At 39.3% G+C, this 27,743-nt stretch overlaps 1 protein-coding gene across 4 annotated transcripts in view; it reads left to right on the top strand.

Annotated features, from left to right (window-relative positions):
• The window catches only part of LOC122554216 (phospholipid phosphatase-related protein type 5-like), a 142,288-nt gene that overhangs the window by 75,136 nt on the left and 39,409 nt on the right, over positions 1-27,743 (top strand). For all 4 annotated transcript variants that reach the window (XM_043698878.2, XM_043698877.2, XM_043698876.2 and 1 more), the window contains exons 4-5: positions 10,201-10,454; positions 15,382-15,558. In XM_043698878.2, the coding sequence (XP_043554813.1) occupies positions 10,201-10,454; positions 15,382-15,558 (431 nt within the window). The remainder of the gene's footprint in view (positions 1-10,200; positions 10,455-15,381; positions 15,559-27,743) is intronic.

Below are 27,743 nucleotides of genomic sequence, written 5' to 3'. Positions count from 1 at the left end.
TATTCTGACAATGTTCACTCTGCTCCTAAATTTTCAAATTGATTCTGAAACCCTGCAGTTCCTGCTTTCTTACTGATAAAATTAGTTCAGATTGACATCCCAATCCACTAAAAATGCTGTGACTTCTGACAAATGTAGAAAAATTGACTCTTTTTTTTAAAAAACATAATATTATCCATTATCTGACTCTACATGGGTGAGACACATATCTCTGCTTGCGTATATCTCTTTTGTAGATGAAACGATACTTGGAGGTGTGTTCAATAATTTTTCCGTCCTGAATTGGAAGTTGTTTTTTATTCTGTGGATCATTAATCCAGAAGACTCTTGGAAGCTACATGGAAAAATTATGCCTAAACATTTCATGCTCAATGGTGCGACAGCTGTAATAATGGGCTTGTTCTGATGCCATCAGCCTTTTGAGTGCAGAATGTTCTTTACAGCTCTGAAAATGCATATGTGTCTTCAAAGAATTCACTTTGAGTGGACATAACCACAGTGAAAAAGAAGTGAAATTTAGTTGACAATATTTGAGGCCCACTCACTTCCTTTCACTCCACACTCATCATTATCCCCATAGCCATCCTTTTCTTGGCAATGCTCTGTCATTTAATTGAGAGAAGCTAGAGGCTGTTGCAAGTCTGACATTATCAGCAATTTCATAGAAAAGGGACAAATTTGCTCATGGATTGCTCTGCTTTCAAAGGACTCTTACAGGGATAACTTCTGTTGTTGATTCAACCCACTATGCAATTTATCACTGCACTTGTAACATAGAGTCCCCAACACCAATTTCTCATTCTCATGGACAATCCTTCACTACTTTGGCAATGTCAATAATTCAAGTATTAACCTGGACAACTATGAGTTGGAGATGCTGGTGTTGGACAGGGGTGTACAAAGTTAAAAATCATACAACACCAGGTTATAGTCCAACAGGTTTATTTGGAAGCACTAGCTTTTGGAGCACTGTTCCTTCATCAATCACCTGATGAAGGAGCAGCGCTCCAAATAAACCTATTGGACTATAACCTGGTGTTGTGTGATTTTTAACCCTGGACAACTAATGGTAGTACATCATTTGATCAAAGGATCATCACAGTCATGATTGATATTATCCCTGTCTGCTACCCACAGTACAAACTTTTCTGAATTGCTGTGATGAAATAGTCATCAAAACCAGATTTTCCATCTCCTTTCTCCAGATAAAGCAAATCCACTGTAGACCAACTGGCCTGCGCTCTTGTTAGAGAGACATGACTGGTTGTGGTTTAGCCAAATGGTAGCCACACCTCAGTGAGGGGAGAAGTTGAGGAGGAGGGAACCTTCATAGTAATTGCACCCAGTGCAGAAATTGGACCTCTGCTGTTGGCATTACAAACCAGCTGTCCAGCCAATTGAGCTAACCAACTCAAACATTACAAGCAATAGAGTAATTCCCCAGGCAGGCCAACCATGATTAGCAAACCAGCAACTTCCTTTGTAATGCAGCTCTATGACAAACCAGATGGTGTATGACCAGTTTAATAAATAAATGAATGGATCTTCCCTTCAGAAAAGTGCAGTTTCAGAACATAATGATGATTTATGCAATGTCCTTTTATTTGTCCAACCTTCTCATAGATTTTTTAAAAAGCTATCCTCTGACTCCTATGCTAATATATTGTAACTTAATTTACAAATATGGAGGAAGATAATTCAAAATCTCATCATTCGGGTTTGAAGTCAAATATGTAAGAAATTTTAATGTCAGATATATCAAAATGATTTAAATTTAATAATTTTATTAGAACTTACTGCCTGGCCGTAGCTCACCACCACCTTCTCAAAGGCAACAAGGGGCAGGCAATAAATGCTAGCCAGTGACATCCATGTCCCACACGTGAACAAAAAGCACAATTAATAGAAAAAACAGATTTGAACAGTGCTATTCACTGTTACTCTCATTCCAAAATGACTCACAGTCAAGTGAAACATAGGTTAAAGATCTAACAATGTATTTACTTGCAAGAATTTCAAAATATGCTTGCTGAGTAATATTTTATGCTGGATTCATTGTTGACCATAAATGAATAGAATAATGTAATATGTTCTTCAAGCATTTGCATCAGTTGGGAATGGTTAACATGTTTCCATGGAGATTTTAAATCAACCAATTTCTTATACCTGCTGCTGTGCAGTCAGCTGCTGTTAGATAACGCAGTGCTCCAAACAAGATTTGGAAAAGTCAAGTTTTCTTTGGTCAATGAGCTTGTAATTTATAGCAAAAGTGAATTTTTGACAAATTGGTGAGAAATATACAGCAAAACCTATTTGTTATTCCAAAATTTAAACTCTTATATTGTTTTATGGTCATAAGCAAAGCCACATCACTAAACCTTAAAAATAATTTTGAGGATTTTTTCCCTCATGTCACTTTTAACCAAACCCATGCAGTGGAAACAAGGTGGGTGGAGGCTCAGTTATTTACCTGCCCTGTTGAAGCTCCACCAGACTGCAAAAGGAACTCTTCCCTACTGAAGATTCAAACTTACTCACTACGCTTTGGTTGACTGGTGAGATCTAAATGAAATGCAGGAACTACAATATTCCAGGTCTTGTTCTGGAGCAACAAATGTGTTGTTATCTTAGACCACGACTCTTAGAATAAGGAACAAGAGTATGCCACTCAATCCTCAGAGCCTGCTCTGCCATTTTATAAGATTATGGCTCACCTAATTTTCACTGCAGCTCTATATTCCTGCATATCCCTGATTATCTTTCCTCCCCTTGGTAATCAAGAATCCAACTACCCCTTCCCCAAAAATATTTAAAGATCTTGCATTCGCTGCTTTTTGAGGAAGGGAATTCAAAAGACTCACAAACCTCTGACCAAAGAAAATGTTCCTTCATCTCTACTTTAAATGGGTGCCCCTTATTTTTCAACAATGACCCCTAGTCTTAAATTCTCCCATAAGTGGAAACATTCTTTGCATTTCCACCCAGTCAAGTCCCCAGAGGATCTTATATGTTTCAATTAAGTCACCTCAGACTCTTCAAAACTCCAGTGGATACAAGCCAACCTGTCTAGCCTTTCCTCATAAAGCAATCCATTTATTCCAGGTATTAATCCAGTAGACCTTCTCTGAACATCCCAAAACGCTTACTTTTTAAAAGTGTAGTCATTGTTTAATGTAACAGACAAAGCTACTAATTTTCACACAGAAAGTTACCACAACAGAAGCAATGAAATGAGTAACTAGCTCATCTGTTTTATGTGTTAGTTTCAGGCAGTTTAGGGGTTAGTTTAGTTTTGGCTCAGATATTGGGAGAACTCTACTGCCCTTCTTCACAGAGTGCTATGAGGACTTCAATGTCCAACTGAGATTTTTAATGTCTCATCCAAACCTAGACACCTGTAAATGTGCAGTTCTCACTATTACATGGAATTAGCTGCATAGATTTTGGAACAAAAACAGAACGTGCTGGAGAAAGACAGCAGGTCTGGCAGAATCTGTGGAGAGATAAAGCAGTGTTAACTTTCAAGTCCAGTGATCCTTCATCAGATTTTGGATTCATTTTTAAGTCAGAGGCAAGAGTATTACCAACCAAGCTAACACTCTAATTGGCAATTTCAGCAGAGGTCTCTTTCTCCCCTCTGTATCACATGCTTAGAGCTCCCAACTGTTTTATGCATATAGATACCTCACATAGTATATCCTTTGAAGGAATCTGTACAAAGGAACTATTTCCCATGAAACAATAAATGTATATTTTAATGATTAGTATTCAAGTTTTAATTAAATGGAAGATTATGTAAGCTGTATAAATAGCTGGTTATCATTTGTTAAATCTGTGTAAGGAAGTGGCATACTCTGCTGTCAAACGTAATATGGTAGACAAGCAGGAGGCTAGAAGAACACAGCAAGCTAGGCACCATCAGGAGGTGGAGAAGTCCACATTTTAGGTGCAACCTTTCTTCAGGATTGGAGGTGGGTGTAAAGGGAGCTGCAGATAAAGGGGGTGGTGGGGGCAAGGTGGTGAACTGCGTGTAAGTGAAGACAGGTAGAGAGTACAACCCTGGTTGGTCAATGGGAGGAATTAATCTGGTTCATTGGCAGGGGGGAGTGGAAGGGAGGGGGAGGGGCTGGGAAGGGTGTTGGTGGATGGGAAGGGAGGTTATTTGAAATAGGAGAACTCAATGTTGAGTCCTCCGGGCTGTAGCTGCCCAGGTGGAAGATGAGGTGTTGTTCCTCCAATTTGTGGTTTGATTTATTGTGGCCAAGGATAGTCATGTCAGAAAGGAAGTGGGAAGGGGAATTGAAATGGGTGGTGACTGGGAGATCCAGTCAGCCCCTGTGGGCCCGGCTGTGATGCTAGGTGAACTGTTCCCTAAGTTTACATTTGGTCTCCCTGATGTAGAGAAGACCACATCGGGAGCACCTGATGCAATAAACTAGGTTGGAGGAGAGGCAGGTGAACCTCTGTCTCACTTGGAAGGACTGTTTGGGGCCCTGGATGGAGGTGAAATGGCAGGTTTTGCATCTTTTCTTGTTGCAGGGGAAGGAAGCTGGTGATTCGGGGGCGGAGGCGGTGGTGGTGGGGAGATTGGCACAAACCCAGAAGTGGCAAAGGGAACGGTCCTTGCGGAAGGCAGAGAGGGATGGGGAGGGGAAGATGTTCTTGGTAGTGGGGTCTAGTTGGAATTGGTGAAAGTGTTTAAGAATGATGCGTTAGATGTGGAGACTGGTGGGGTGGTAGGTGAGGATAAGGGGGATTCTGTCTTTATTGTATTTGGGGGGGGTGGATTTAAAGCAGTGGAGAAGGGAATGGAGGATGTGCAGTGGAGGGCTGTCTGGATGACAGATGAGGGAAAGCATGTTGTTCAAGATAGGTGGACATCTAGGATGCTTGGGAATGGAATGTCTCCTCATCCAAGCAGGTGAGGCGGAGGCAGAGAAATTGGGAGAACGGGATGGAGTTCTTGAAGGATATTGGGTGGGAGGAGGTGTAGTCCAGGTAGCTGTGAGAGTCTGTGGGTTTATAGTAAATGCCATCTGGAGACTGTTGCTGGAGATGAAAATGGAGAGGTCAAGAAAGGGAAGGGAGGTGTCTGAGATGGACCAAGTGAATTTGAGGGTGGGGTTGAAGTTGTGGCTGAAGTCAATGAACTGCATATTAAGTTGTAAATTAAAAGCTGAAATGCAAAAATGCTTACAACATCTCCAATATTTTATTCAGGTCATCCACAGTTAGTTTTGTTCATCATTTGCTTTATGCCCCAGCCCATACATAGTCCTACATCTGAAAAGCAAGAAGTGGTGATGGCTTTCTCCTGAGTTACGAAAGACATTGCATTTATGTGGCACTTTCAACTTCATGATGTCATAAAGTGTTTCGCAGCCAATGAGGTGCTTTTCAAGATTTCTCAGTATTGCAAATTCTGCAATCAGTCGAAGCACAGCAAAATCCCCAAAACTGCAATGCGATAATAACCAGATCATCTGCTTTTGGTGCTGTTGCCTTTGGAGACATGCCAGCTGGGACAATTACCCTGCCTTACCTCAGAAATGGAATCATCATAGAATTGCTTATGTCCACAGAAACTTGGTGAAACACCTCCTCTGACTTTAGGACTTGTGTCAGGAAAGCAATAACACCCTAATTTTCACAAAAATCACACTGCAGTGGGGGGTAAACCATGATTTTGTGGTCTCAACAACAATAATGCAAGCACTCAGCCGAGTAGACTTCAAATAATGCATGTGCTGTAAATTACATTGGTATTCTGTTAGTCAGAAGAATTAAGCTGTATTAGGTGTTGAGATTGTTTTGAGATATTTTCTCCCCCAGCATTTCTTTCCTTCCAACCTGGCTATCCTCCCACATGCACAAGCTCAGAATGAATTAAGTCTGTTCACTGTTCGCAGGCTTCCACTAGCACTAGAATCTACAAATGTAAATACAAAGCATCTGCTTGGTTCTCAGATGAAAAGCCAGTGGGAAATCCATACTTCTGATTTAATAAATAACTGTAATTCTAGTAGACCATTACTTTGATTGGTTTGAACAAAGATAGTCAATAATGTTAGCCATTGATGACATGTGCAATACAGATTGGGCAGAGTATCCATTGTACTCACCCCAATTTGTTGGTGAAACAAATGACGTTTTAAAAAAAAAAATTCCTTACAGAATGGAAACAGGCCCTTCGGCCCAACAAGTCTACAACGACCCTCTGAAGAGTAACCCACCCAGACCCATTCCCTCTGACTAATGCACCTATCACTATGGGCAATTTCTCATGGCCAATTCACCTGATCTGTACATCTTTGGACTGTGGGAGGAAACCAGAGAACCAGAGGAAATCAACGCAAGCAAGGGAGAATGTCTGTGGGAAGTTTGCACAATCACCCAAGGCAGGAATCAAACCCGAGTCCCTGGCACTGTGAAGCAGCAGTGTTGACCACTGAGCCACCTTGCCCCCCCCCCCCCCCCCCACACAAAATAGTTAGGGGCTCTTGAGGTAGCATCCCTAACTTTGTGTCAGAAAATCAATTGTTCAAGTCCTACCCACTTCAGAGATGTGTAATGGAAGGCTGGATATATTTTAGACTGGAAGGAATCATTGGAACAATTTATTTCCACATCTGGGGAGAAAGAACATCAGCAGTTTAAATACACTATCTATTGAGTAATAAGCCACTTTTTTGTAATATTTCAAGATCAATTCTAACTCTGATGTTTTCAGAAAAAAATCCCATATACTTGCTCATAATTATCTGAAGAATGGATCCTAATTTATCACTTTCTTCTTGAATGGGACTCTCTGTAACCATGACTAAATGTGACCCAGACAATGGCATTAATTCCCAAATTCTATTGCATAGGTGCTGTTTTTGAATGAGATGGGAAAGAGTCTTGGGAGTTCATGAAAGACCCCATAATACCTTTTGAATAAGAACAGAGGAATCCTACCTCCTCTCCTGGCCAATATTTATCTCTTTGCTAATATCAAAAAAGAACATTCCTTTTACTCTTTCACAGGATGTGAGCATCACAGACAAAGCCTGAATGTGTTGCCTGGGCCTAGTTGTCCTTGCTGATGTGGTGGTGAGTTGACTTTTTGAACTGCTGTAGTTCATCTGCTGTGGGAAGATGCCACTCAGGGAGGAGTTCCAGGATATTGATCCAGTGATGATGAAAGAATGGAAATATGTTCCAAGCCAAAATGGTGTGTGACTTGGAAGGAAACTTGCTGATTGCAGTGTTTCCATGTCCCTGTCCTTCTCGAGAGCATAATTTTCAAGTTTAGAAGGTGCAGTTGAATGAGGCTTGCTAAGTTGCTGTAGGGCATCTTGTATTGCTGCTTCCAATGGTGGAAGTTGTGAATGTTCCATTTGGTAGATGGTCAGCCAGACAGGAAAATATTGAACTACCCGAGTGCTGTTGTCACAATACTCATTCAGACAACTGAGAAGAATTCCATCAGAATCCTGACTTATGCCTTGTAGATGGTGGACGGGCAGGGAGGTGGCTTTGGGAGTCAGGAGGTGACTCAGGAGGTGTAGTATTTCAAGCCTCTGACTTGATCTTGTAGACATGCTATTTATATAGATGGTCCAGATCAGTTTCTGTTCAATTTGTTGGAGATGGTTATTGCCTGACATTGGGTGACATGAATGTTACTTTTCACTTATCATTCCTAGCTTGAATGTTGGCCAGATTGTGCTGCATAGAGACATGGGCTGCTTTAATATCGAAGCAATGTTGAATGGTACTGGACCTTATACATTATCAACGAACACCCCAACTTCAGACCTCATGATGGAAGGAAAGCCATTGATGAAACAGCTCAAGATGTTTAAGTGTAGGACATTATGCTGAGGAGCTCCTGAAATAATGTCCTAGGACTGAGAAGATTGGCCTGCAACAACCACAATCCAGCTTCATTTGTGTTGGATCTGACTCCAAACAGGGCAGAGTTACCTTTCTGATTCATATTGACTCAGCTTTACTAGGATGCTTTGATGTCACATTTTGTTGATACAAAGGACAGACACTCTCATTTCATCTCTGGAGTTCAGCTATTTTTGACCGAGACTGTAGTGAGGTCAGAAGCCTTATGACAACTGAGGAAACACAACTGAGTGCTGATTTCATAGTTATTCAGGAAAAAAAATGTATTTCGCTGTTTGGGCCGGTAATTATTGCATATTCCTGTTTCCCTGGAAAATGGTGGTGGTGAACTGCCATCTTGCTGTTTAGGAGTGTGTGTTAGGATTTTGATCAAACAAGATGTAGGAATGGCGATGAAGTTTGAAGGCTAGATAGTGTGCAGCTTGGAGGTGACAATACAATAGTTTTTACACCTCAGTAAGTATTGTACTTCATTGGCTACCTAGCACTTTAGGCCATTCAGCGATTGTAAAAGCTGTTATACAATGGCAGACCTTTCTTCTTCTTCTCTATGAATTTTATGGATCAGGTTAAGACTTAATTATGGTACTTCTCTACTTAGAACACTGAGTGCTTCTGAAATTTCCATTTAAGCCACCAGATAAAGTTCTTGACAACTAAGTGATTTTTCAGTGTGATAGGTACTGGTCATTACTGTTTTAGGCCACAAAATTAAATCTATTAACTGTGAAATATCATATTTATTTTAATAATTTATATTTTTACCTTAATTGAAAAAAAATCTCGGGAGTTTATTTTTAGCGGTGAACCTTTTCACTTTGTGACAGCACGTGAAACTGAATTTGGAAAGAATGTTTATATTTTCCTTTTCTTACATGTTGGGCTTTTGTCAGGTGTTTTTCATTCAGAAGATGAACTCAATAATCTTTCAAATAAATATATTTTAAATTGCATTTCCTATATATGTTCAACTGCATAGATCTGAAGATCAAGAGTGCCCAAGTCAATTTAATAATTCCTTTAACTGAAGTATAACATTGCTGTTTTGCAACACTGTAAAATCTTAGAATGGTGCATATAGAATTGTACAGCACAGAAACAGGCCCTTCAGCACACCATGTCTGCATCGACCATGATACCATTCAAACCAATCCCGTCTACTGGCACACGCGCTACAACTTTCGACTCCTGGGTTATCTCCTGACCACAGATCATAAACATCACCATAAACGTCATCACATCAGGATGAAAGCAGTAAATAGTATTCTGAACGATTAAGACACTTGAAACTGTGTAGGTATTCAAAGTGCAGAGTTAGCTATCATTAGATAAATCTTTGAAATCTCTGATCAACAAGCAAGCATCAAGGCAAATATTTGTTGCATTGTCTATGCTGTTGCATTTACATCCATGTGAATGCTGTTATTTCACAATTGGTAAGAAATCAATGCAAAATCATCGAACACAAAACTGTCACTTGGCAACAATTATTCTGCTAATAAACCTTCTTTCTAATATCTGTATGTTCTCTCAATGGTTTGCGTGTTTTCAATGGCTCTCTACTTCCCTGCCATACTAAGCACAGAGTTGTGGGTAATGAGAGAATTAAAGTGAGCTGGACCTCATTACTTGTTGGTAGATTTGCTTCAGGATCGTTTCCTACCTAAAGTTATGTTATCTACATTTTCTGAAGGTGATATTTCCTTAAAGAATGCTATTCTGTAATTGAGATTGGACACATTCTTAAGGGAACATAGGAAAAATTTTCCTTTGCCCCTAATCTAATAATTCTGTATTTTAATAAGCACAAATGTATTCCCCTGGCAACATCCATTCAATCAATGAAAAACACCTAATCCCTTTAAACTACTGAATGGATGAATTTGAGTATGTTTTCAATTAGATGTTTCTTGCCTTACAGTTTCCCTTCACCTCAGGTTTAATTCTGCCAATGTAACCATTATTTTTTTCATTACTAGCCTAGAGTTACTCAAATAAAATGTCCTTTAAGCAGTTTCAAAGCTCATAATACAGTTGGTTTACTCTAGTTATAATATGACAAGATACCTTGCACTCAAAGACTCCCTAATAGAGACAGGTGTGAATGCACAGCAATCAAGTAATAAAGAGCAACTCCAGGTTCAGAATAATATTTAATTAGTAAGCTTATTTAGCTCAGTTCACCTTTACATGAGAGTTGTGCACTTTTCAAAAACAAATGCTGTTTTACCATGTTGTTTTAGATTTCAGATCAAAAGCATTATCTTTTCTAATTACATTTTGGCATCTTTTCTTTCCCAGGAGTTTATGCATTTGGACTTTTTGCCACTGATATATTTGTAAATGCTGGACAAGTGGTGACAGGAAATCTAGCCCCCCATTTTCTCACAGTCTGTAAACCTAATTATACAGCACTGGGCTGTCAGCATGAATCTGTGCAATTCATCAACAGTGAAGAAGCCTGCACTGGCAACATAGATGCTGTTACAAAAGCCAGAAAAAGCTTTCCATCCAAAGAGGCAGCATTAAGTGTGTATGCAGCCGTCTATCTGGCAGTAAGTAAATTTGTTGCATATTATTATGCTTTCTACAGTGACTTTAAAAAAAATTCATCTACTCAAACAGTCATACAAAATTGCTTAAAGATGGCTACAAATTCGTCCAAACATACAGTAAATCTTTGACTCAAAAATGGATTAATTACTTGTAGAGTTACACCTTGAATGATAGTTTTTGCCCCAGTGCATCTGACACTTGTTTAAAACATACTGATATTTTATGACAATTGAGACAATTGAAATGATTTTATTTTTATTGATGTTTAGTTCAATATACTATATTGGTTCGCCTTACACAAGCGTTAATTTGAATGGAAACATAGGAAGCATTTGCAGCAACATTGCCACTTATGTTTATTACAGTTAGCATTAACAAACGTGGGAATAGAACCACACTGTACACAAAAGAAAATTCCAGATACATTTAAAGCAGGAGTTCCAAAAAAGTGGACATTGAGATGCCAAGTGGGGTCAGGAGCTGAAACTTTGGATTTCTAAGCTCCATGTCAGCAATCGCCTCAAATGGAGTTCAGACTGAGTAATTTTTACCTACTCATCTCACTTATGCTCACCACCTATTCTCACCTTCAGATTGTGGTTATTTTCAAGTCTCAAAATGGGGTCACTGTAGAAAAAGGCTTAGGAAGCATTGATGTAGAACTATAGCAAGAATATTACACAATATCTATATTAAAAGTAGTGAAAGAGAATGAAAGAAGGGCAAAGAAGTGGCACTTATTCAGTTAAATAATCATACTAAGTTTCACAGGTCAATAAATGTATTTCTTACACTTTCATTTGGAGCACACCAGATTGTACTAAGTTATTATTGGTAAAGACATTTCTTCTTACCATAGCACTTATATTGAATCTGTGCCCTTTTGTTATTGATCCACCAACCAATTTACATGTAGAAACACCACATGAATCCTAACCTTAATCTGTTCACAAAAAAGCCCTGACCAATTGAGTATTTTTGGAGGCTGTGCATCTCTCTGGCTATGTCAGTGTTAGGTATTAAGCTGTATATCTTTTGAGCCAAGGGAGTGGAAACAAGACCAACTAAGTTCTCCAAGAGATGATGGAGCATCTACAATACCAATGTTTCTGAATTTTTCCACTAAGATTGCCCATACTCCAGCCAGAGATACAATGAAAGATTTGGTAAATTAAAATCAGCATTACAATAGCTGTCCACAACAGCTGATTTGATATGCTTGCTGCATCTCTGTAAAATCTGTCTCCCTCACAGTTCACTACATGTGCTGCAAATAAGCGAGAGTTCATTTTCTTCCTCCTTCCTGGAGCTTTGCAATATGCTGAATAGCTACTGTATTCACTGATAATCCAATGATGACAAAAGCCAAGTAATTAGTTGTATGTCTTAATACCAATTTGCTACACGATATTCTGTGAGCTTTTATTTAATGCAATTATCTTTAATGTGGCACCTCTTCAAGGCCATGTACAGTACATCCACTAATTTCCCTTCATCCATGGGACATGCTATTTCTTCAAACAACTCCAGTACATTGGTGAAATATGGTTTAGTTTTCACAGGCTGACTTAAACTTATTCAAGTGCCCAGCTGTAATATCTTTAATAATAGTGTTGAACATTTTATCTATGAAAATGTTTGCTGGCCTGTAGTTTCCTACTTTCTGTCTCCTTTTTTTCTGATAAAGGAGTTTCTATCATCCAATCTAAAGGGAGTATCCCGAAAAAGTGAGCCTCAGAAAATTAAATGCATCAACCATCATTTTGACTTCTTTTCTGACTTTAGGATGAAATCATCAGGACTCCAGCACTGCTACCCCATAGCACCAGGAACCCAGGTTTGATTCCACCCTCAGGCAACTGTCTGTGTGGAGTTTGCATCCTCTCCCTGCACCTGTGTGGGTTTCCTTCCACAGTCCAAAGATGTGCAGGTTAGGTGGATTGGCAATGTAAAATTGCCCATCGTGTTCAGGGATGTGCAGTCTATGTGGATTAGCCATGAGAAATGTAGGTTTACAGGGATAGGGCTGGTCTCTTTAGAGAGTTGGTATGGGCTGAATGGCCTGAATCACCTATAGGAATTCTATCTTAGCCTGTCACTCCAACTATTCACTCAATACTGCTTTTCAGGTAACGTGATTTTTCTCAGGTCCTCCTTCCTTTCTATTTTCTGATGTGTAGCTTCTTCTAGAATGTTATTTTTATTCTCTATATTGAGGGCTAGAATTGTTCAATTTATCTTCCATCTCTTTATTTTCCACATGCCATATGCATGGATTTCCTGAAGATAGTTGAAACAGTGCCTCACAGCAGACTTGTGAGGATATGAGTATATCATGGTATAAAGCAGACAGTAATAAAATGGATATAAAATTGGCTGAGTGATAGAAAGCAAAGAGTGATGATCAATGTCTGTCTTTTGGAATGGAGAAGGTTCCTTGGGGAGATCCCCAAGAGTTGGTTTGAAACCCTTGTGTTTTTTCTGTAATGTGGATCTTGATGTCAGGGGACAATTTCCAAGTTTGCAGATGACACGAAACTTGGAAGAATTGTAAACGGTGAGGATGACAAGGATGAGAAGGATATTGACAAGGTGGTGGAATGGGTGAATGAGGTTTACTGCAGAGAAGATTGAGGTGATACAATTTGGTTGAAAGAACATTGAACGGCAATCCTAAATAGGGGGTACAATTCTAAATGTGATGCAGGGGTAGGCAGACCAGAGTGTATATGTGCACAGATCTTTGAAAGTGGCAGAAATGTTGGAGAGAGCAGTAAAAAAAAGTATACCGTGTTCTTGCTTGCATTAATAGGAACAAAGAGTAAGAGATTAAGGAGGTAATGTTGAACATTTACAAGACCTCACCTGGAGTATTCTGTGCAGGTGTGGATGCGATATTATAGGAAAGATGCAAGTGCATTGGAAAAAGTGCGCAAGCAATTTACTAGAATAGTATGAGAAACATCAGCTATGACAATAGATTGAAGAAGTTGGGGCTGTTCTAACAGAAGTGAAAAAGGCTGTGACGAGATCTAATAACGATTTTTAATATCTGGATAAGCTGGACAGAGTAGGTAGGTTGAAACTGTTTCTGCTTGTAAAAGAACCAAGAAGAAAAGGGCATAGATTTAAAGGGATTTGCAAACGAAGCAAGGGTGATATGAGAAAAGATTTTTGAAACACAAGTTGTTGGGGTAATGCAGTGCTTGGAAATGTGGTAGAGGCAGGCTCAAGTAAAACCTTCAAGAGATTATTGAATGGTTATTTGGATGGTAGTGGTCTGCAGGGATATGGGGAAAGGCAGGAGATTCACACGAGATAATACAGCCAATACAATAGGCCAAATGGCCAGCTTTCTCTTGTGTTAATTTTTCTCTCCTTAATAATTATTTTGTCATTCGTTGTCCTTTTTATGTATTATGACTTGTCACCTGGCAATTTTGCATTAGTAATAGGATGCATCTACGAGTTTTTAAGACCAGCATTTGTTATCGCCCATTTCTCATTGTCTAGAGAGCAGTTAAGAATCAACCATGTTGTTGTGGATTTGGAGTCACATGTAGGCCTTTCTAATTATCATGGGTGGTGAGTCCATCTTTTGATATTGCCCTTACTCAAAAAAGGAGTTGATTGGCTGGATGGCTGGTCTTGAATTGATTGATGCCAGTAGCATGAGTTCAATACCTGTACCAGCTGAGGTTACCATGAAGGTCTTGTCATCTCAACCTGTTCCCTTGCCTGAGACATGTTGACCTTCAGATAAAACTCACCACCAGGTAGCCCTACGATCCTCAGGGATTCTGGTGACTTTATTTTTACTCATTGGAATGTATTTATTCTGTGTATTCTGAAATATCTGCCATTGTATCTCTGTTGACTTATCCTTCAACTTAATTTGCTAATTCATTTTAGCCAATAGTGCTTCCAAATCCTTATGACTGCCCTTACTTATTTTAAAGGAAAATGTGTTGGACCCAATACACTCTCTTTCAATCTGAATGTACAATTCATTCACGCTATGATTATAGCTCTCTGGGGGCATCTTCATTATGGGGTTATTAATTAATCATACTTCATTGCACAACTCCAGATCCAGTATAGCCTGCTCTCTGGTTGGCTCCAGAACATGGTAGTCTAAGACGTTATCCTGAAAACATTTTAGTCTTCTAGGCTACTTTTGCCAATCTGACACATCCAGTCTATGTGTATATTCAATTGTTCCATGATTATCATTGTCCCTTTCTAACAAGCTCTCAGTATTTCTTCCTTTATGTTCCACCCTATCATGTGGCTACTAATATGGGGCATGTATACCAGTCCCACAAGAATCTTTTGGAACCATAGAATACCTGCGATGCAGATGGAGGCAATTCAGCCCATCAAGTCTACAGCAACCCTCTGAAGAGCTCCTCACCCATATCCATGGCATCCCCAGAATGGATGTTTTACTATGGCTAATCAACATAACCTGCACATCCGTGGACACCACAGGGCAATTGTTTGCATGGCTAAGCCACTTAATTTGCACATCGTTGCACTGCGGGAGGAAACCCACACTGAGATGGTGTGAATTTGCAAATTCCACACAATCACCCAGGAATGGAATCGAACCTGGGTTCCCAGCATTGTGAGGCAGCAATGCTGACCACTGGGCCACCATGCCACCTCTTGTAATTTACCTTTACAATTTCTCACCTTCACCCAAACTATTTTGTACCATAATTTCCTCAACTTCAATCATCCCTCTCCATTGTGCTAATGCATCAAATAACAAAACTATCTGTCCCAAGCATCCTGTTCTTCTGACATGTCCATATTCTTCAATATTTAGGTGGATTTAGCCTTTCATTAAAGAATTTTAAACAGAATGTGTAATCATTGTGACATTAATAAAAGTTTAAGATTGTGATTTAATTCTCTTTGTAGATGTATATCACATGTACTGTGAAGGCCAATGGGACAAGGCTTGCAAAACCTCTCCTCTGTTTGGGCCTCATGTGTTTGGCATTTCTGACTGGAATAAACAGGGTGGCAGAATATCGAAACCACTGGTCAGATGTTGTAGCAGGATTCATCATAGGAACAGCTGTAGGAGTGTTCTTGGTAAGTAAACATCAAAAAAGTCAAAAGAAAATGTCTCACTCCCATCCATACATTATAATATTGATTCTGAAGAGACTGCAGTCAGTGTTCCACAACAATCATTTTATTTCTTAAAAATTGTGGAATCAAGTTTCAACGCATTTCATCAATAAATATTTTGCCAGTGTTTAATTCCATGGTATAAATCAGTGATATGATGTTATATCTATGCAACATTTAACATTCCAGAGGCAACATATTAACTTATTATTTGCAATGTTTCTTATTACTGGTTTTCATGAACCTTCACATAATGCCTCATTGGTCATCTTTCAACTCGCAATTGATTCATATTAACAAGAAATGTGAAGATTCTAAAATGTGATTCAATTCAAAGTATGAATTTCAGATTTTGCCATTGAAATTTTAATGATTAGATGTCACTACTGCATATACATTGCTTAGAGTTTGCAGAATAGCAAAGGTGGAGGTATAATTTACGGAACAGAGTGAAAATCCTGGATGTCTAGTCATGTAACACTCACTTTGCTATTGAAGATGGCACATGACACACAAATGACAAAATGTACTTTGGAAATCATCCAAAATTGTTAGATATGAAGTGTTTTTTGCATTCTTTTATTCTACTTATATCTTGATTCATACCTATTATTCTTAAATATTAGTAACAAATTAAATGATGTTTATTTAAATTATTTTGACTCTTTCATTTCTTTTTCAGTATGTCAGTGTAATTTTGTTTTATGTCTGTGTTACATGTCTTGGAGCAAGAATGGCATTGGCTAACCACATGCTGCAGTTGAACAGAAAACACTAACTTAAGCAATGTACATTTGAAAATAGCTACTGTGAATACTCCTGTCAAGGGCAACAATTGTCAAGGCTGAAGATATGCTTCTGAAAATATAAATTATGAAAAATGATATGTCAACAGTATTAAGCAGAATGAATGCATATGCAATGATCTCTTGAGGAGGAAAACAAAGTAAGAATTACAAAAATAGCATTTATAAAATGTTAAATCAAGAGCAAAATGTAGAAAGAATATAAATATAATTACTGCCGCTAGAGGGAAAAGTGACAGGGAAACTAATGCGGCTAAAGGCTGATTGGCCTCTGAGCCTAATGGGTTGCAAATTAAAGAAACAACAGAAATAATGGATGCACTGATCAGTATCTTCCTGGAATCCTTTGATTCTGGAAAACCGTCAATGTGATATTTTTGTTCCAAAAGGAAGAGAAACAAATATAGGTGATGAGAGATCATTTAGCTTAACATCTCTTATTGAGAAAATGTTATTGTCTATTATAAAGAGTGTAGCAGAATATTTAGAAATTTTAGGATTTAATCAAGCAGAGTCAGCATAGCTTCATGAAGTGCAAATCATGTTGACAAATTTCTTGGAATTCTTTGAGGAGGTAACAAGCAGGATAGATTAAAGGGAGCCAGTATATGTGATCATAGAATCTCCACAGTGTGGAAACAGGCCATTTGAGAAATGAAATCTGCACAATCCCTGCCCTCAAGAGCCTCCCACCTTGACCCACCCCATAACACTGCACTTCCCATGGCTAATCCACAAAGCCTACACATCCCTGGACACTATGGGCAATTAAGCTTGGCCAATACACCTAACCTGCACATTTTTGGATTGTGGGAGGAAACCTATGCAGACACAGGGAGAATGTGCAAACTCCATACAGTTACCCAAGGGTGGAACCAAACTCAAGTCCCTGACTCTGTGAGGCAGCAGTGCTAACCACTGAGCCACTGTGCCGTAATATATTTGGATTTCCAAAAGTTGCACTTAAGGCAATATGAGCCTATGATGTGGGGGGAGTATATCAGTATGGACAGAGGATTGGCTCACCATTCCCTCAACGCACATTTTATGTACAACCATACACAAAACATCACATACCATCATCCTGAGGCTGTCTGCCGTTCCCATCACTTTTGGGCCACTATGATGAACCAGAGGATTGGATCTTGGAAACAAGGGGTGTCCTCTATACATAGGAAGATGCTGAACCTGTCAGAAGAGCCATGTAACCACTAGTAATACTGTTGAGCAAACCATACTGAAGCACTTGGGAAGTGGCCTCCAGAGCTCACTGAAGTAGATGCTCATGTTCACGGTCTGTTCTACACTGTGCGACTTTGCTATCAGAGAGGACCTAGTACTTTAGTATGCCTGCTGCAATCAAATTAGAGTCTAGGGTCTGGGACCGAAGTCCCAGGCCAACAAAAACATGGGGGCTCATGATTCTTGTCCCTGCTCCTGACCATAAGTAGTCAGCACATATTTGAATGAATCTGTAAATTTTAAATGGAAACTGTACTCATTAAACAGAAGCTGCAACAGACTGTGATGAACTCATAGGTCAGTACATCAAATATATCATCAGTGAGAAGGTCCTAGGTTTGCTGATGCAGTGCTGGGGACACTAACATGGCAGGTCCAAAACAGAAGAGATGATGTTTTGATAGAGGTGTAAGACAAACCCTGAGAATAGAAAGAATTGGGGAAGGAGAACAATGACAGGAGTGTCACTCCTGATACAAAAGTAAAATGATGGCTCATTTGTGTAAATGTCAATGAATTCATCTCCACAGGGCACCTCATGGCCATCACACCTTTCAAGCTGCTCAATGCACCATAGCCCCATCACTCACCCACCCATCCAGAACTCATGCCTAGTCACTTAAATGTATTTGCCTCATGCTCACACATCTGCCACTACTGCCAGCCTTACACCCAGCTCTTATTGTTTCCACATATATTCAGTGATTCAGCTTTGGATAGCACATCACCAAAATACATTGCAAAACACTCACCGGCATTCTTCCCTCCCTTGTGTTGAACAGGATAGCTCATAATATCAGAACAGCAGGAACAGTCATGCATCACCTTCTGAGCCCAATGAAGGACATGTTGCTCTGCATCTTGAAGCAGGCTGTAACTGAGAACATTGCATTTTGTGACACCGAGAACATCTGGCAATATTGGTGGATGTCATATTCCTGCCGTATGACCATTATTAACTCCTATCTTTCTCTTATCCTGCTAATTGCATGAAGAACAAGCTGCATATGGTGTTACTGTGGACTTCATATTTTACACCCTACCACTTTTTCCTTGCCCAGCACACCTTTTCTGCACTCTTGTCTTCCGATACCTAAGAACAACCATAATGGGGAAGAAGGAGAGCTGCTAAAGACATCCAAGTAGGAAGCATCATGACTTAATCTGACAATCACAAATGCTGCGGGTACTTTGGAAGGCAGTATGGAAATGGGATATCCACGTAGTCTGTCAGCAGGCATGAGTGAGTTCCTGCCAGGCCAGAGGAAAGGGCATTTTGTGTGCCAGCTTTCCAGAAGTTGAGGTCATGAGATGCAGGATCTCAGAGCAAGTCCAGAACCTTTCTCTTCACAAATGCGATCTGACCCTGTCAGTTCTTTTCAGCATTTTCTGTTTTCATTTCGCATTTTCAGTATCCATCAGGTTTTCCTTCTGTGATGAATATCTATCCTGTAAAAGTAAAGGAAAAGCCCTCAGTGTCAGAAACATTACAGTAAAAGTTAAAAGCCTGTTAAAGATCCCCAAAATCTGCCACTAAATCTGTTTTTACCTATACTGTTTTAGCAATGCAATTTTTCTATTTCACACATTAGGTGGCCTGTGGCTTTTTGATTAAGTCCAACTGGAGCAAAGTTAGCATCAATTATTTTCTGAAGACACACCCTGCTGGAAGTGAATACATTTATACTGCGATTATTAGTAAAAGTTAGACAGGACCTTGTCTATGTCAATGCTTATATTCAAAGTTTACTTTCTGAACTTTTTGTCTGTGAATGTTTACAAGGATCTGTCACTCTTTCCAAGAGGCATTTAAAGCTTTGACGTGTGGCTGAAACAACTGCAATCAAAAAAAATCTATTAATTCTAGATAGGCTCAAATGGCGAATGTCTGTTTAAGAACAGCTTCATGGAATTAAAATGGAAGTACCAATACCACGTGGACTGCAAACAATCAAGAAGATGGCTCTCTGCCAATTTCTCAAGGTTTGCTAAATCTGGACAATAAACACTGGCCTTGTCCACAACGCACACATCCCAAGGATGAACAAAAGAAATTGCCACCACACTAGAATGATGCAATGTAAAAACCCAATGAATGTCAGGCTGCCTCCTCCTTAGCATTGATACTTGTGATCTCTATTGTCAGGTCAGGATCAAATAATGGAATTCTACTGCAATTTGAACTACTGCAAAGAAACTACTTCTCAGCATTGTTAAAGTTGCTGTATCAACTCATTCAAGGTTTTTTTATTGTAAGAAAAGAGTTTCATCTCATCATAGCCAAGCTTTCAGAAGTTAAAAAGAATAGTTAAAGCTCACACATATCCCAACTCCTGACTGCAATTTTTTAAATAATTACTGGAGCAGGCAGAAAAATGGCAAATGGAATTCAATGCAGAAAATTCTGAAATTATCCATTTGAGAAGGACTAATCAAACAAGGGAATACACAACAAATGGGGGGTTATTGAGATGCATTGATGGATTTCACGTCCATAGGATCCTGAAGATGACAAGACAGTTATGTAGGTGATAGACCATGCATATGAGATACTTTATTTCATCGGGTAAGACATTGAATACAAAAGTAGGGATGCAATGCTGGAACTATATAAGTTAAACTATAACTGGAGACTTGCATTCAGTTCTGATCACCAGATGAGTAGAAGACCATAATTGCACTTGAGAGAGCGCAGAGGAGACGTCCAAGGACATTGTGACAGCTTGAAAGTTGTAGCAATGTGGAGAGATTGCACGGGCTAGAGTTGTTTTCTGCAGAACAGAGGAGGCTGAGGGCTGACTTAATTGAGGCCCACAAAATAATGAGCCACTTGAATGGAAAGGACAGGGAATACTTGTTTCCGTAGAGGTGAAGTCAGTTTTAAGGGGTGCAGATTTAAAGTAGTTAGATTAGAAGGGAAATGAGGCCAAACCTTTTCACCCAGAGGGTGGTGGGTACCTGGAATTCACTGCTCAGTTCAGTAGTTGCGGTGAAAACACTGAAGAACTGTAATTTACAGGATGATGGGCCAAGGGCTGGAAAGTGGGATTAGAATGAATAACTAGTTTATTCAGCCGGCACACATCTGATTGACTGACTAGGCTTCTTCTTTGTTGTAACCTTTCTGTGGCTCTGTGAAGAGCCAGTTTTGCAGTTTCATTTCTTTCTGGTTTGCTGTTGAACTGAGAATATTGCAGGCTGCTATGTGCCCTGTTACATCGAACTCTCTTGATGCTATGCTGATTTAAGATAAGCTAAGAGCATTGTAATGTAGTTCAAGCAATTGAGGCAGAATTTTGGAAGCATTACATAGCCGAGCAAAGATTGTAATTGCAGATCAACGCTCCTGGGAGAAATTGAATGCAGTGCAGCTCTCACTGGATCCATACAAAAGCATAACTTATATTCTCATAAGTAGTCTCTTTATTCAATAAATACCAGGCAGAGGCAGCTACAGTTTTGTTTGCAGGGTTTTTTTCTTCATTTGTGGGATGTGACAAGCAATTCCTAATTGTCTTTGAGAAGATGAGCCATTTTCTGGAACACTGGTTGTCCATGTGATGTACTTCCACAGTGCTGGTAGTTACTGGGTTCCATGATTTTAACTCAATGACAGTGAAGGAACTGTGATATAGTTCAAAGTCAGGATAATGTATGACTTGGAGGGGATTTTGATAGTAAAGGTCGTCCATTTGCCGGCAGCCCTCGTTCTTCTAAGTGGGAGAAGTTATGGGTTTAGACGATGCTGTCAAAGGAACTGGGATGAGTTGCTGAAGGGCATCTCACAGATGGTACCCACTGCAACCATGGTGTACCAGTGATAGACCAATAGTGTATGGAGTGATGTTTAAGATTGATTTCAATGTAGAAGATTGCATCAGCAATATTTTGTGATTTCTACAATATCTTTTCTTAAACATGATGCCTGTGCTTGGCTGTTACCAGGCAGGTATGACCACATCTATGCACTATGCCAGCAACAACTTACAAATTCAGATACGGTGCACCTTCAGTCATATTCTGTGAACGCCCCAAAATGTGAATCTTTTTGCATGTTGATTTTTTTTCTTAGCTAGTTTTATTTAATGTTATACTTTTATTTTATAATGATATTTGATATTTTAGTAATTGGTTTAATTTCTCCAACTTCATTTTCCTAATTCAGTTGCATCTTTAAACAGAGAGTAGTAAGGACGTGGAATGCCCTACCTGCTAGTGTAGTCAACTCAGCCACATTAGGGAGATTTAAACAATCCTCAGATAAGCACATGCATGATTTTGGGATAGTGTAGGGGGACGAGCTGAGAATAGTTCACAGGTCAGCGCAACATCGAGGGCCGAAGGGCCTGTTCTGCACTGTATTGTTCTATGTTCTATTACAAATTGTCTCTTAAGAGTTCATTGAACGTATCATTTTTCTCTGAACAATTTGTTTCCCCATACAATGTGGTAATATTTAAGGTGAAGCATTTTATATTGTAGATACACATCAGAAACACTAACTTATGTATCTATCATTATTTCGTAGGCTAAAATGAAGGATACCGCTGGTTACAATTGGTTAACTAAAACAATCAATATTGGTCACTACTACCCTTTGTTTCACATTGTGTCTTTGATTTATTTGTAAACTTATAGCATCCTCCTTTATCTCAATAGCAATGGTTAACCACAAATGTTACGTGAAACATCAAATCAACTGGCATCCAATAGTGGAGATACATAATGTTGCATTTAGCTATCTGTTCCATTACATCTTCAAAGGAGTTTAATAAATCTGCTGTTGTGATCTGGTATTTCATAAACTAATACTGGGTTGAATTATTGTCTTTAATCTTGTTAAGTGTTCACAAATTGCTTCTTTCATTATGAATTTCAATGCTTTGTGTATCATAAATGTCTAGTTAACAGCCTTTTAATTCCCAGGATCATATTTCTGATAACCAGAAGCCATTAACTCTTTTATAGTCATTTGATGTTAATCTAGCATTTGACATATGAAAAATTCAACCCAGGTCCCATCTGTTACATCCTCCCATGTTTTGGCATTCTTGATCCTTTTACCTCAATAATTTTCATGCACTGCGAATTGAAGTGACATTATCACTACCAATCTTCCAATAACTAAAGGTTGATTTCTAAGTCACCAAGTACCAAACTTTAATTATTTTACAAACATCACATCTGCTATCTTGTCTTCAATCATTTATGAGATCCATTTCTATTCAGTGCTTTGCCTGTAATAAATGTACATTCAAAAAAAGTCTCATAGAGCTATATAGCATGGAAACAGACCCTTTAGTCCAACTCATCCAGGCTAACCAGACATATAAATTAAATTAGTCCCATTTGCCAGCATTTAGCTTATATACCTCTAAACCCTTCCTATTCATGAACAAATCCAGGTGCCAGATATCTGTCTTAGCTTTTTCATTCTGATATTTGCATCTATCTGGTTCACAAACACCAGATACCTCAGTGTACTTTACAAGCATGGGATCTTTCATATCTACCAGAGAAGACAGGGGCCCTTGTTTAGCATCTTATCCAAAATATAGACCAGGAGGTGCAACATTATACCTGTATATGTCTGCCTAGATTCTTTGTGCTCAATTCTGATGTGAAACTTGAAACTACAACACTGTGAACAATTGACATTGAAACATAATTTTAATCTTGAATTTTATGTACCCTCAACTCAGACCGACTTACACAGATCCTTAAAATTATTCAGTTTTCGTTGATTTGCAACTTCTATATGAACACATCTTCCCAATTTCTTATGATTTTTGGCTCATTTTGACTTTTATGGCTGTAAGTTTAGAATTCCTGAGATCTAGTTTCTGATTTTGTTGTGCTTGTTTCTTTATCCATGCCAGCATATTTTATTCAAATATTATTAATCAGGTTTTATTTCTCCAGACTTTCCACTATATGATGGCCTTCCACCATATCATTGTTATAAGGGCAGCCAGAGGCTGGGTACTTTGCAATAAATGGCTAAGCTCCTGTCTTTCCCAAAGCTATCTGTCATGTTCCAAGTCAGCTACATGATGGGATACTAAAAATAACCTGTAAGGATATGGTCACATTAACACTCAAGAAGTTCAACACAATTTAGGGTAGAACTTGATCCATGCTCCTGCCACTAAACTCAGTGTCCAGCCTTTTCACCTTCAGTGAACCATGCAAGAAGAAAGTGCAATCTAGAGCATACATATGCAATAGCTAACCCAACACTTTGCTAAAAGCGCCTCATCCTCTGGGACTTCTGTGGTGAGATGGGTGAGATTCACGAACTTTGTGGGAATGATGTGACCTCCAAATGACAAACTATTCTTATTGATTTTAAGTCAAAATCCTGGAGCTCACCAGCAAGAAACACTGTCATGTGAGCAGCCACGAGCATAAGATGGTTCACAGAGTAGATTCACTTGCACCTCTTCAGGACCCACAGAAATGTTTAATAAATTTAGCCTTGCCCAAGTTCTGAAGAGAGAAAGTGAGGGCTGCAGATGCTGGAGATCAGAGCTGAAAATGTGTTGTTGGAAAAGCGCAGCAGGTCAGGCAGCATCCAAGGAACAGGAGAATCGACGTTTCGGGCATCCACTTCCCGCTCCTCCGCCCTTGAGCCCCGCCCCTCCAACTGCAACCAAGACAGAACCCTACTGGTCATCACCTACCACCCCACCAACCTCCATGTACAACGTATCATCCGCCGCCATTTCCGCCACCTCCAAACGGACCCACCACCAGTGATATATTTCCCTCCCCTCCCCTATCAGCATTCCGAAAAGACCACTCCCTCCGTGACTCCCTCGTCAGGTCCACACCCCCCACCAACCCAACCTCCACTCCCGGCACCTTCCCCTGCAACCGCAAAAAATGCAAAACTTGCGCCCACACCTCCCCCCTTACTTCCCTCCAAGGCCCCAAGGGACACTTCCATATCCGCCACAAATTCACCTGCACCTCCACACACATCATCTATTGCATCCACTGCACCCGATGTGGCCTCCTCTATATTGGGGAGACAGGCCGCCTACTTGCGGAACGTTTCGGAGAACACCTCTGGGACACCCGGACCAACCAACCCAACCACCCCGTAGCCCAACACTTTAACTCCCCCTCCCACTCCACCAAGGACATGCAGGTCCTTGGACTCCTCCATCGCCCCCACCCCACTCCGGCCTATCACCCTCACCTTGACCTCCCTCCACCTATCACATTTCCAAAGCCCCTCCCCCAAGTCCCTCCTCCCTACCTTTTATCTTAGCCTGCTGGACACACTTTCCTCATTCCTGAAGAAGGGATTATGCCCGAAACGTCGATTCTCCTGCTCCTTGGATGCTGCCTGACCTGCTGCGCTTTTCCAGCAACACATTTTCAGCCAAGTTCTGAAAACAAGTGGAAACAATAAATAATCAGGTGTTTAAACAATGATGAAGTACTGATGCAAATTTGCATGATCGTCTATATGTGTATTAGATCTTCCTGATAAAAGTGGTCTCTGACTTGCTTTGTGACTCAAAGATTGCTCTGCTAACACTCTTACAAAGAGTTTATAGGTATCACTGCTATGAAAATATTTGTATGTGAATGATTTTTTTTCACTTTATAGATTTTAGTGTTGATTGGTTAAGAAATGAGGAAGAATTTAAATTTTTCTCTTCCACCATAAGTACTAAACATGGCTGTGAGAGAATATTTGTTCTCTTGAAGAGTTGTTATTCTTCAAATATTGGGGACTATGTGCATGATCGCGATGTGGAGCAAAGTGCTCGAACTGCATGCATTTTCCCCTTTTACCAAGTAATATTGACATTAAATGATCCCATATAAATTTCCAAATAAAAAGTCATTTGTGGAGGTCATGTAGCAGCCACAGAGTAATGCCAACAGCATGGGTTCAATTCCCACACTGGTTGGGATTATTCTGAAGGAATTTTCTTCTCAACCTCTCCCCTTACCTAAGGTGTGGTGACTCTCAGGTTAAACCAGCATCTGTTGTTGCTCTCTCTAATGAAGGAGCAGCCCTATGGTCTGGTAAGACTAGAGTTACCTTTACTAACTTATCCTCACTATACTTCAACAAATCAAATAAAAAGAATGACTCTCCATTACTATTCAGCTTTACAGCATAAATCTGTTAATATAAATTGAACTGTAGTATGTTAAGAAGCATAATTTCATTCTTTAACATAACAGATAAATATTATTATTAAATTATTGGTAAAATTGTCCCTACTTCTTGAGAATCAATTTGATTTCATTGTCTCTAATATAAATAATTGCAAGATTGTATAATCTCTGCCAGGTGCAGTTTGGAAAACACATTAATACTGATGTTGACTTCATATTAAACAAATAAATCTAAGGAAGCAATAGTGAGTAAAACAAATGGCAGCACTAATTTTTGCATTTAATGCTGACCTCATGTTTTTCCTTAGCCCACTCTGCTGCTATTATTATGGCAGAGCAGACTTGACACCCACCTAATGATTGTATTAGTGGGACAAACCATCCCACCAGAGGTCAAAGATATTTCCATAAATTAGGCAAGAACTTATGCCATTTACAATACCATTGTGTGGCTCCCATCTCTTGTGTAGGAGGCACAGATTCATAGTTATTAGCTGCAACATAAGTGCGAGATACATTTGTAACTAAAAGCTGAAGGATGCTATTGTTTTTGATAAAGACAAATTTGCAGCTAATAAAGCAGGATCAATTTTGGGGGAAAAAATTAATAAGACATTCTCAGAGCTGTTCCAACTTTGCCAAGGAACATCAGCTCCAAGAAATTTCCTGACCGTTGTCTGTCATTTTAATTTTAAGTGCCTCTCCTCATCCATCCCACAATAGTCTTTGTAGCATTGTGTGCCAAAGCTGCATGGTGCCTCTGGCAATCAATATACACTATGGCTCAAACTGTGGGAAATATGCTCTTTCAAGTATTTCATTCACATTTGTGGAATTGTAACACACCTGTCTATTTGCGTCATTTTAATGCACCCGTTGTCAGACCTGGATTCTACCCCAAATCCACCGCTATCTGCCCACATTGCATGGTTTTTCAACACTGGGAGAACAGATTTGTGTCCCTGTTGAATTTCTATGAAAGACAAAATGTAATTCAATGTTTTTAGAATCTACTGAGCTAGCAGCATTATACACCAAATGCATTCATTAGAAAAAAAACCTATTTTTAGCTATAATGATATCATCAGACTTCATGAGATAAAATGAATAAAAATATTTGAAATATTTTGAATGGACCAATACTTGCTTATATTAGCATTTTATACAATTAAATGTATAAATTAGACATTTTTAAATATGGTTAAATGGTTTCATAATTTTGAATTAATGTCTGAATTTGTAAAGCCAAATAGGTTATTTAAAATAATATATCTCAAATTGTAGAAACATTTATTACACAAATAAGAGGCCCAATGAACTGAACCATAGAATTATTGGAGTAGACTTGAAGAAATAATTGCTAATGCATTATGTTTTTCTTATTGATTGTTAGATAAGGTGTTGAGTAGATTTCCCATGTGTCTCCCTCTCAGACATCCCCAGTTCATCTCATTGGCATAGTCTTGTTCATGCTCCGAACAATGCAACTCTGCTTGGCCCAACCAAAACTGCTGCTATGGCCCTGCTCCTCAATAAAAGCAAACACTATTAACCTCCCTGATCAATGAACTACCTCACTAACTCTAACCATCCTTTCCAAGTTTCTTGAGTACTTTAATTCACAACTGCAAACACATCGCTTTCATACTTCCAGGTTTGAATTCTTTCAACTTAGCTTTCTGCCCTTTATATAATCCAAAATAACCCTAATTAAAGCATCTGTGACCTAGAGTGTTATTCCTCCTTGCCTTCAATCTCTATAGTTTTCAACACGGTTGGCTACACCATTCATCTCAAACATTTGTCCTCCTCATTGGTTTCATTCTAATCCATTTACTCATAGCCAAGCTGTCTTTAGTAAAGATTTCTATCCTCTTCCTCCAACAATGATTCCTTGTCAAACTTTTCATTACGTGTGTGTTAACGCTTTAGGACATTTTTAACACGCCCAAATCT

This window comes from Chiloscyllium plagiosum, unplaced genomic scaffold, assembly GCF_037043375.1.
Source record: "Chiloscyllium plagiosum isolate Xiang-an unplaced genomic scaffold, Cpla_swu_hap1 HiC_scaffold_9, whole genome shotgun sequence".
NCBI lineage: Eukaryota > Metazoa > Chordata > Chondrichthyes > Orectolobiformes > Hemiscylliidae > Chiloscyllium > Chiloscyllium plagiosum.
This window is presented reverse-complemented; position numbering and strand designations above follow the sequence as displayed.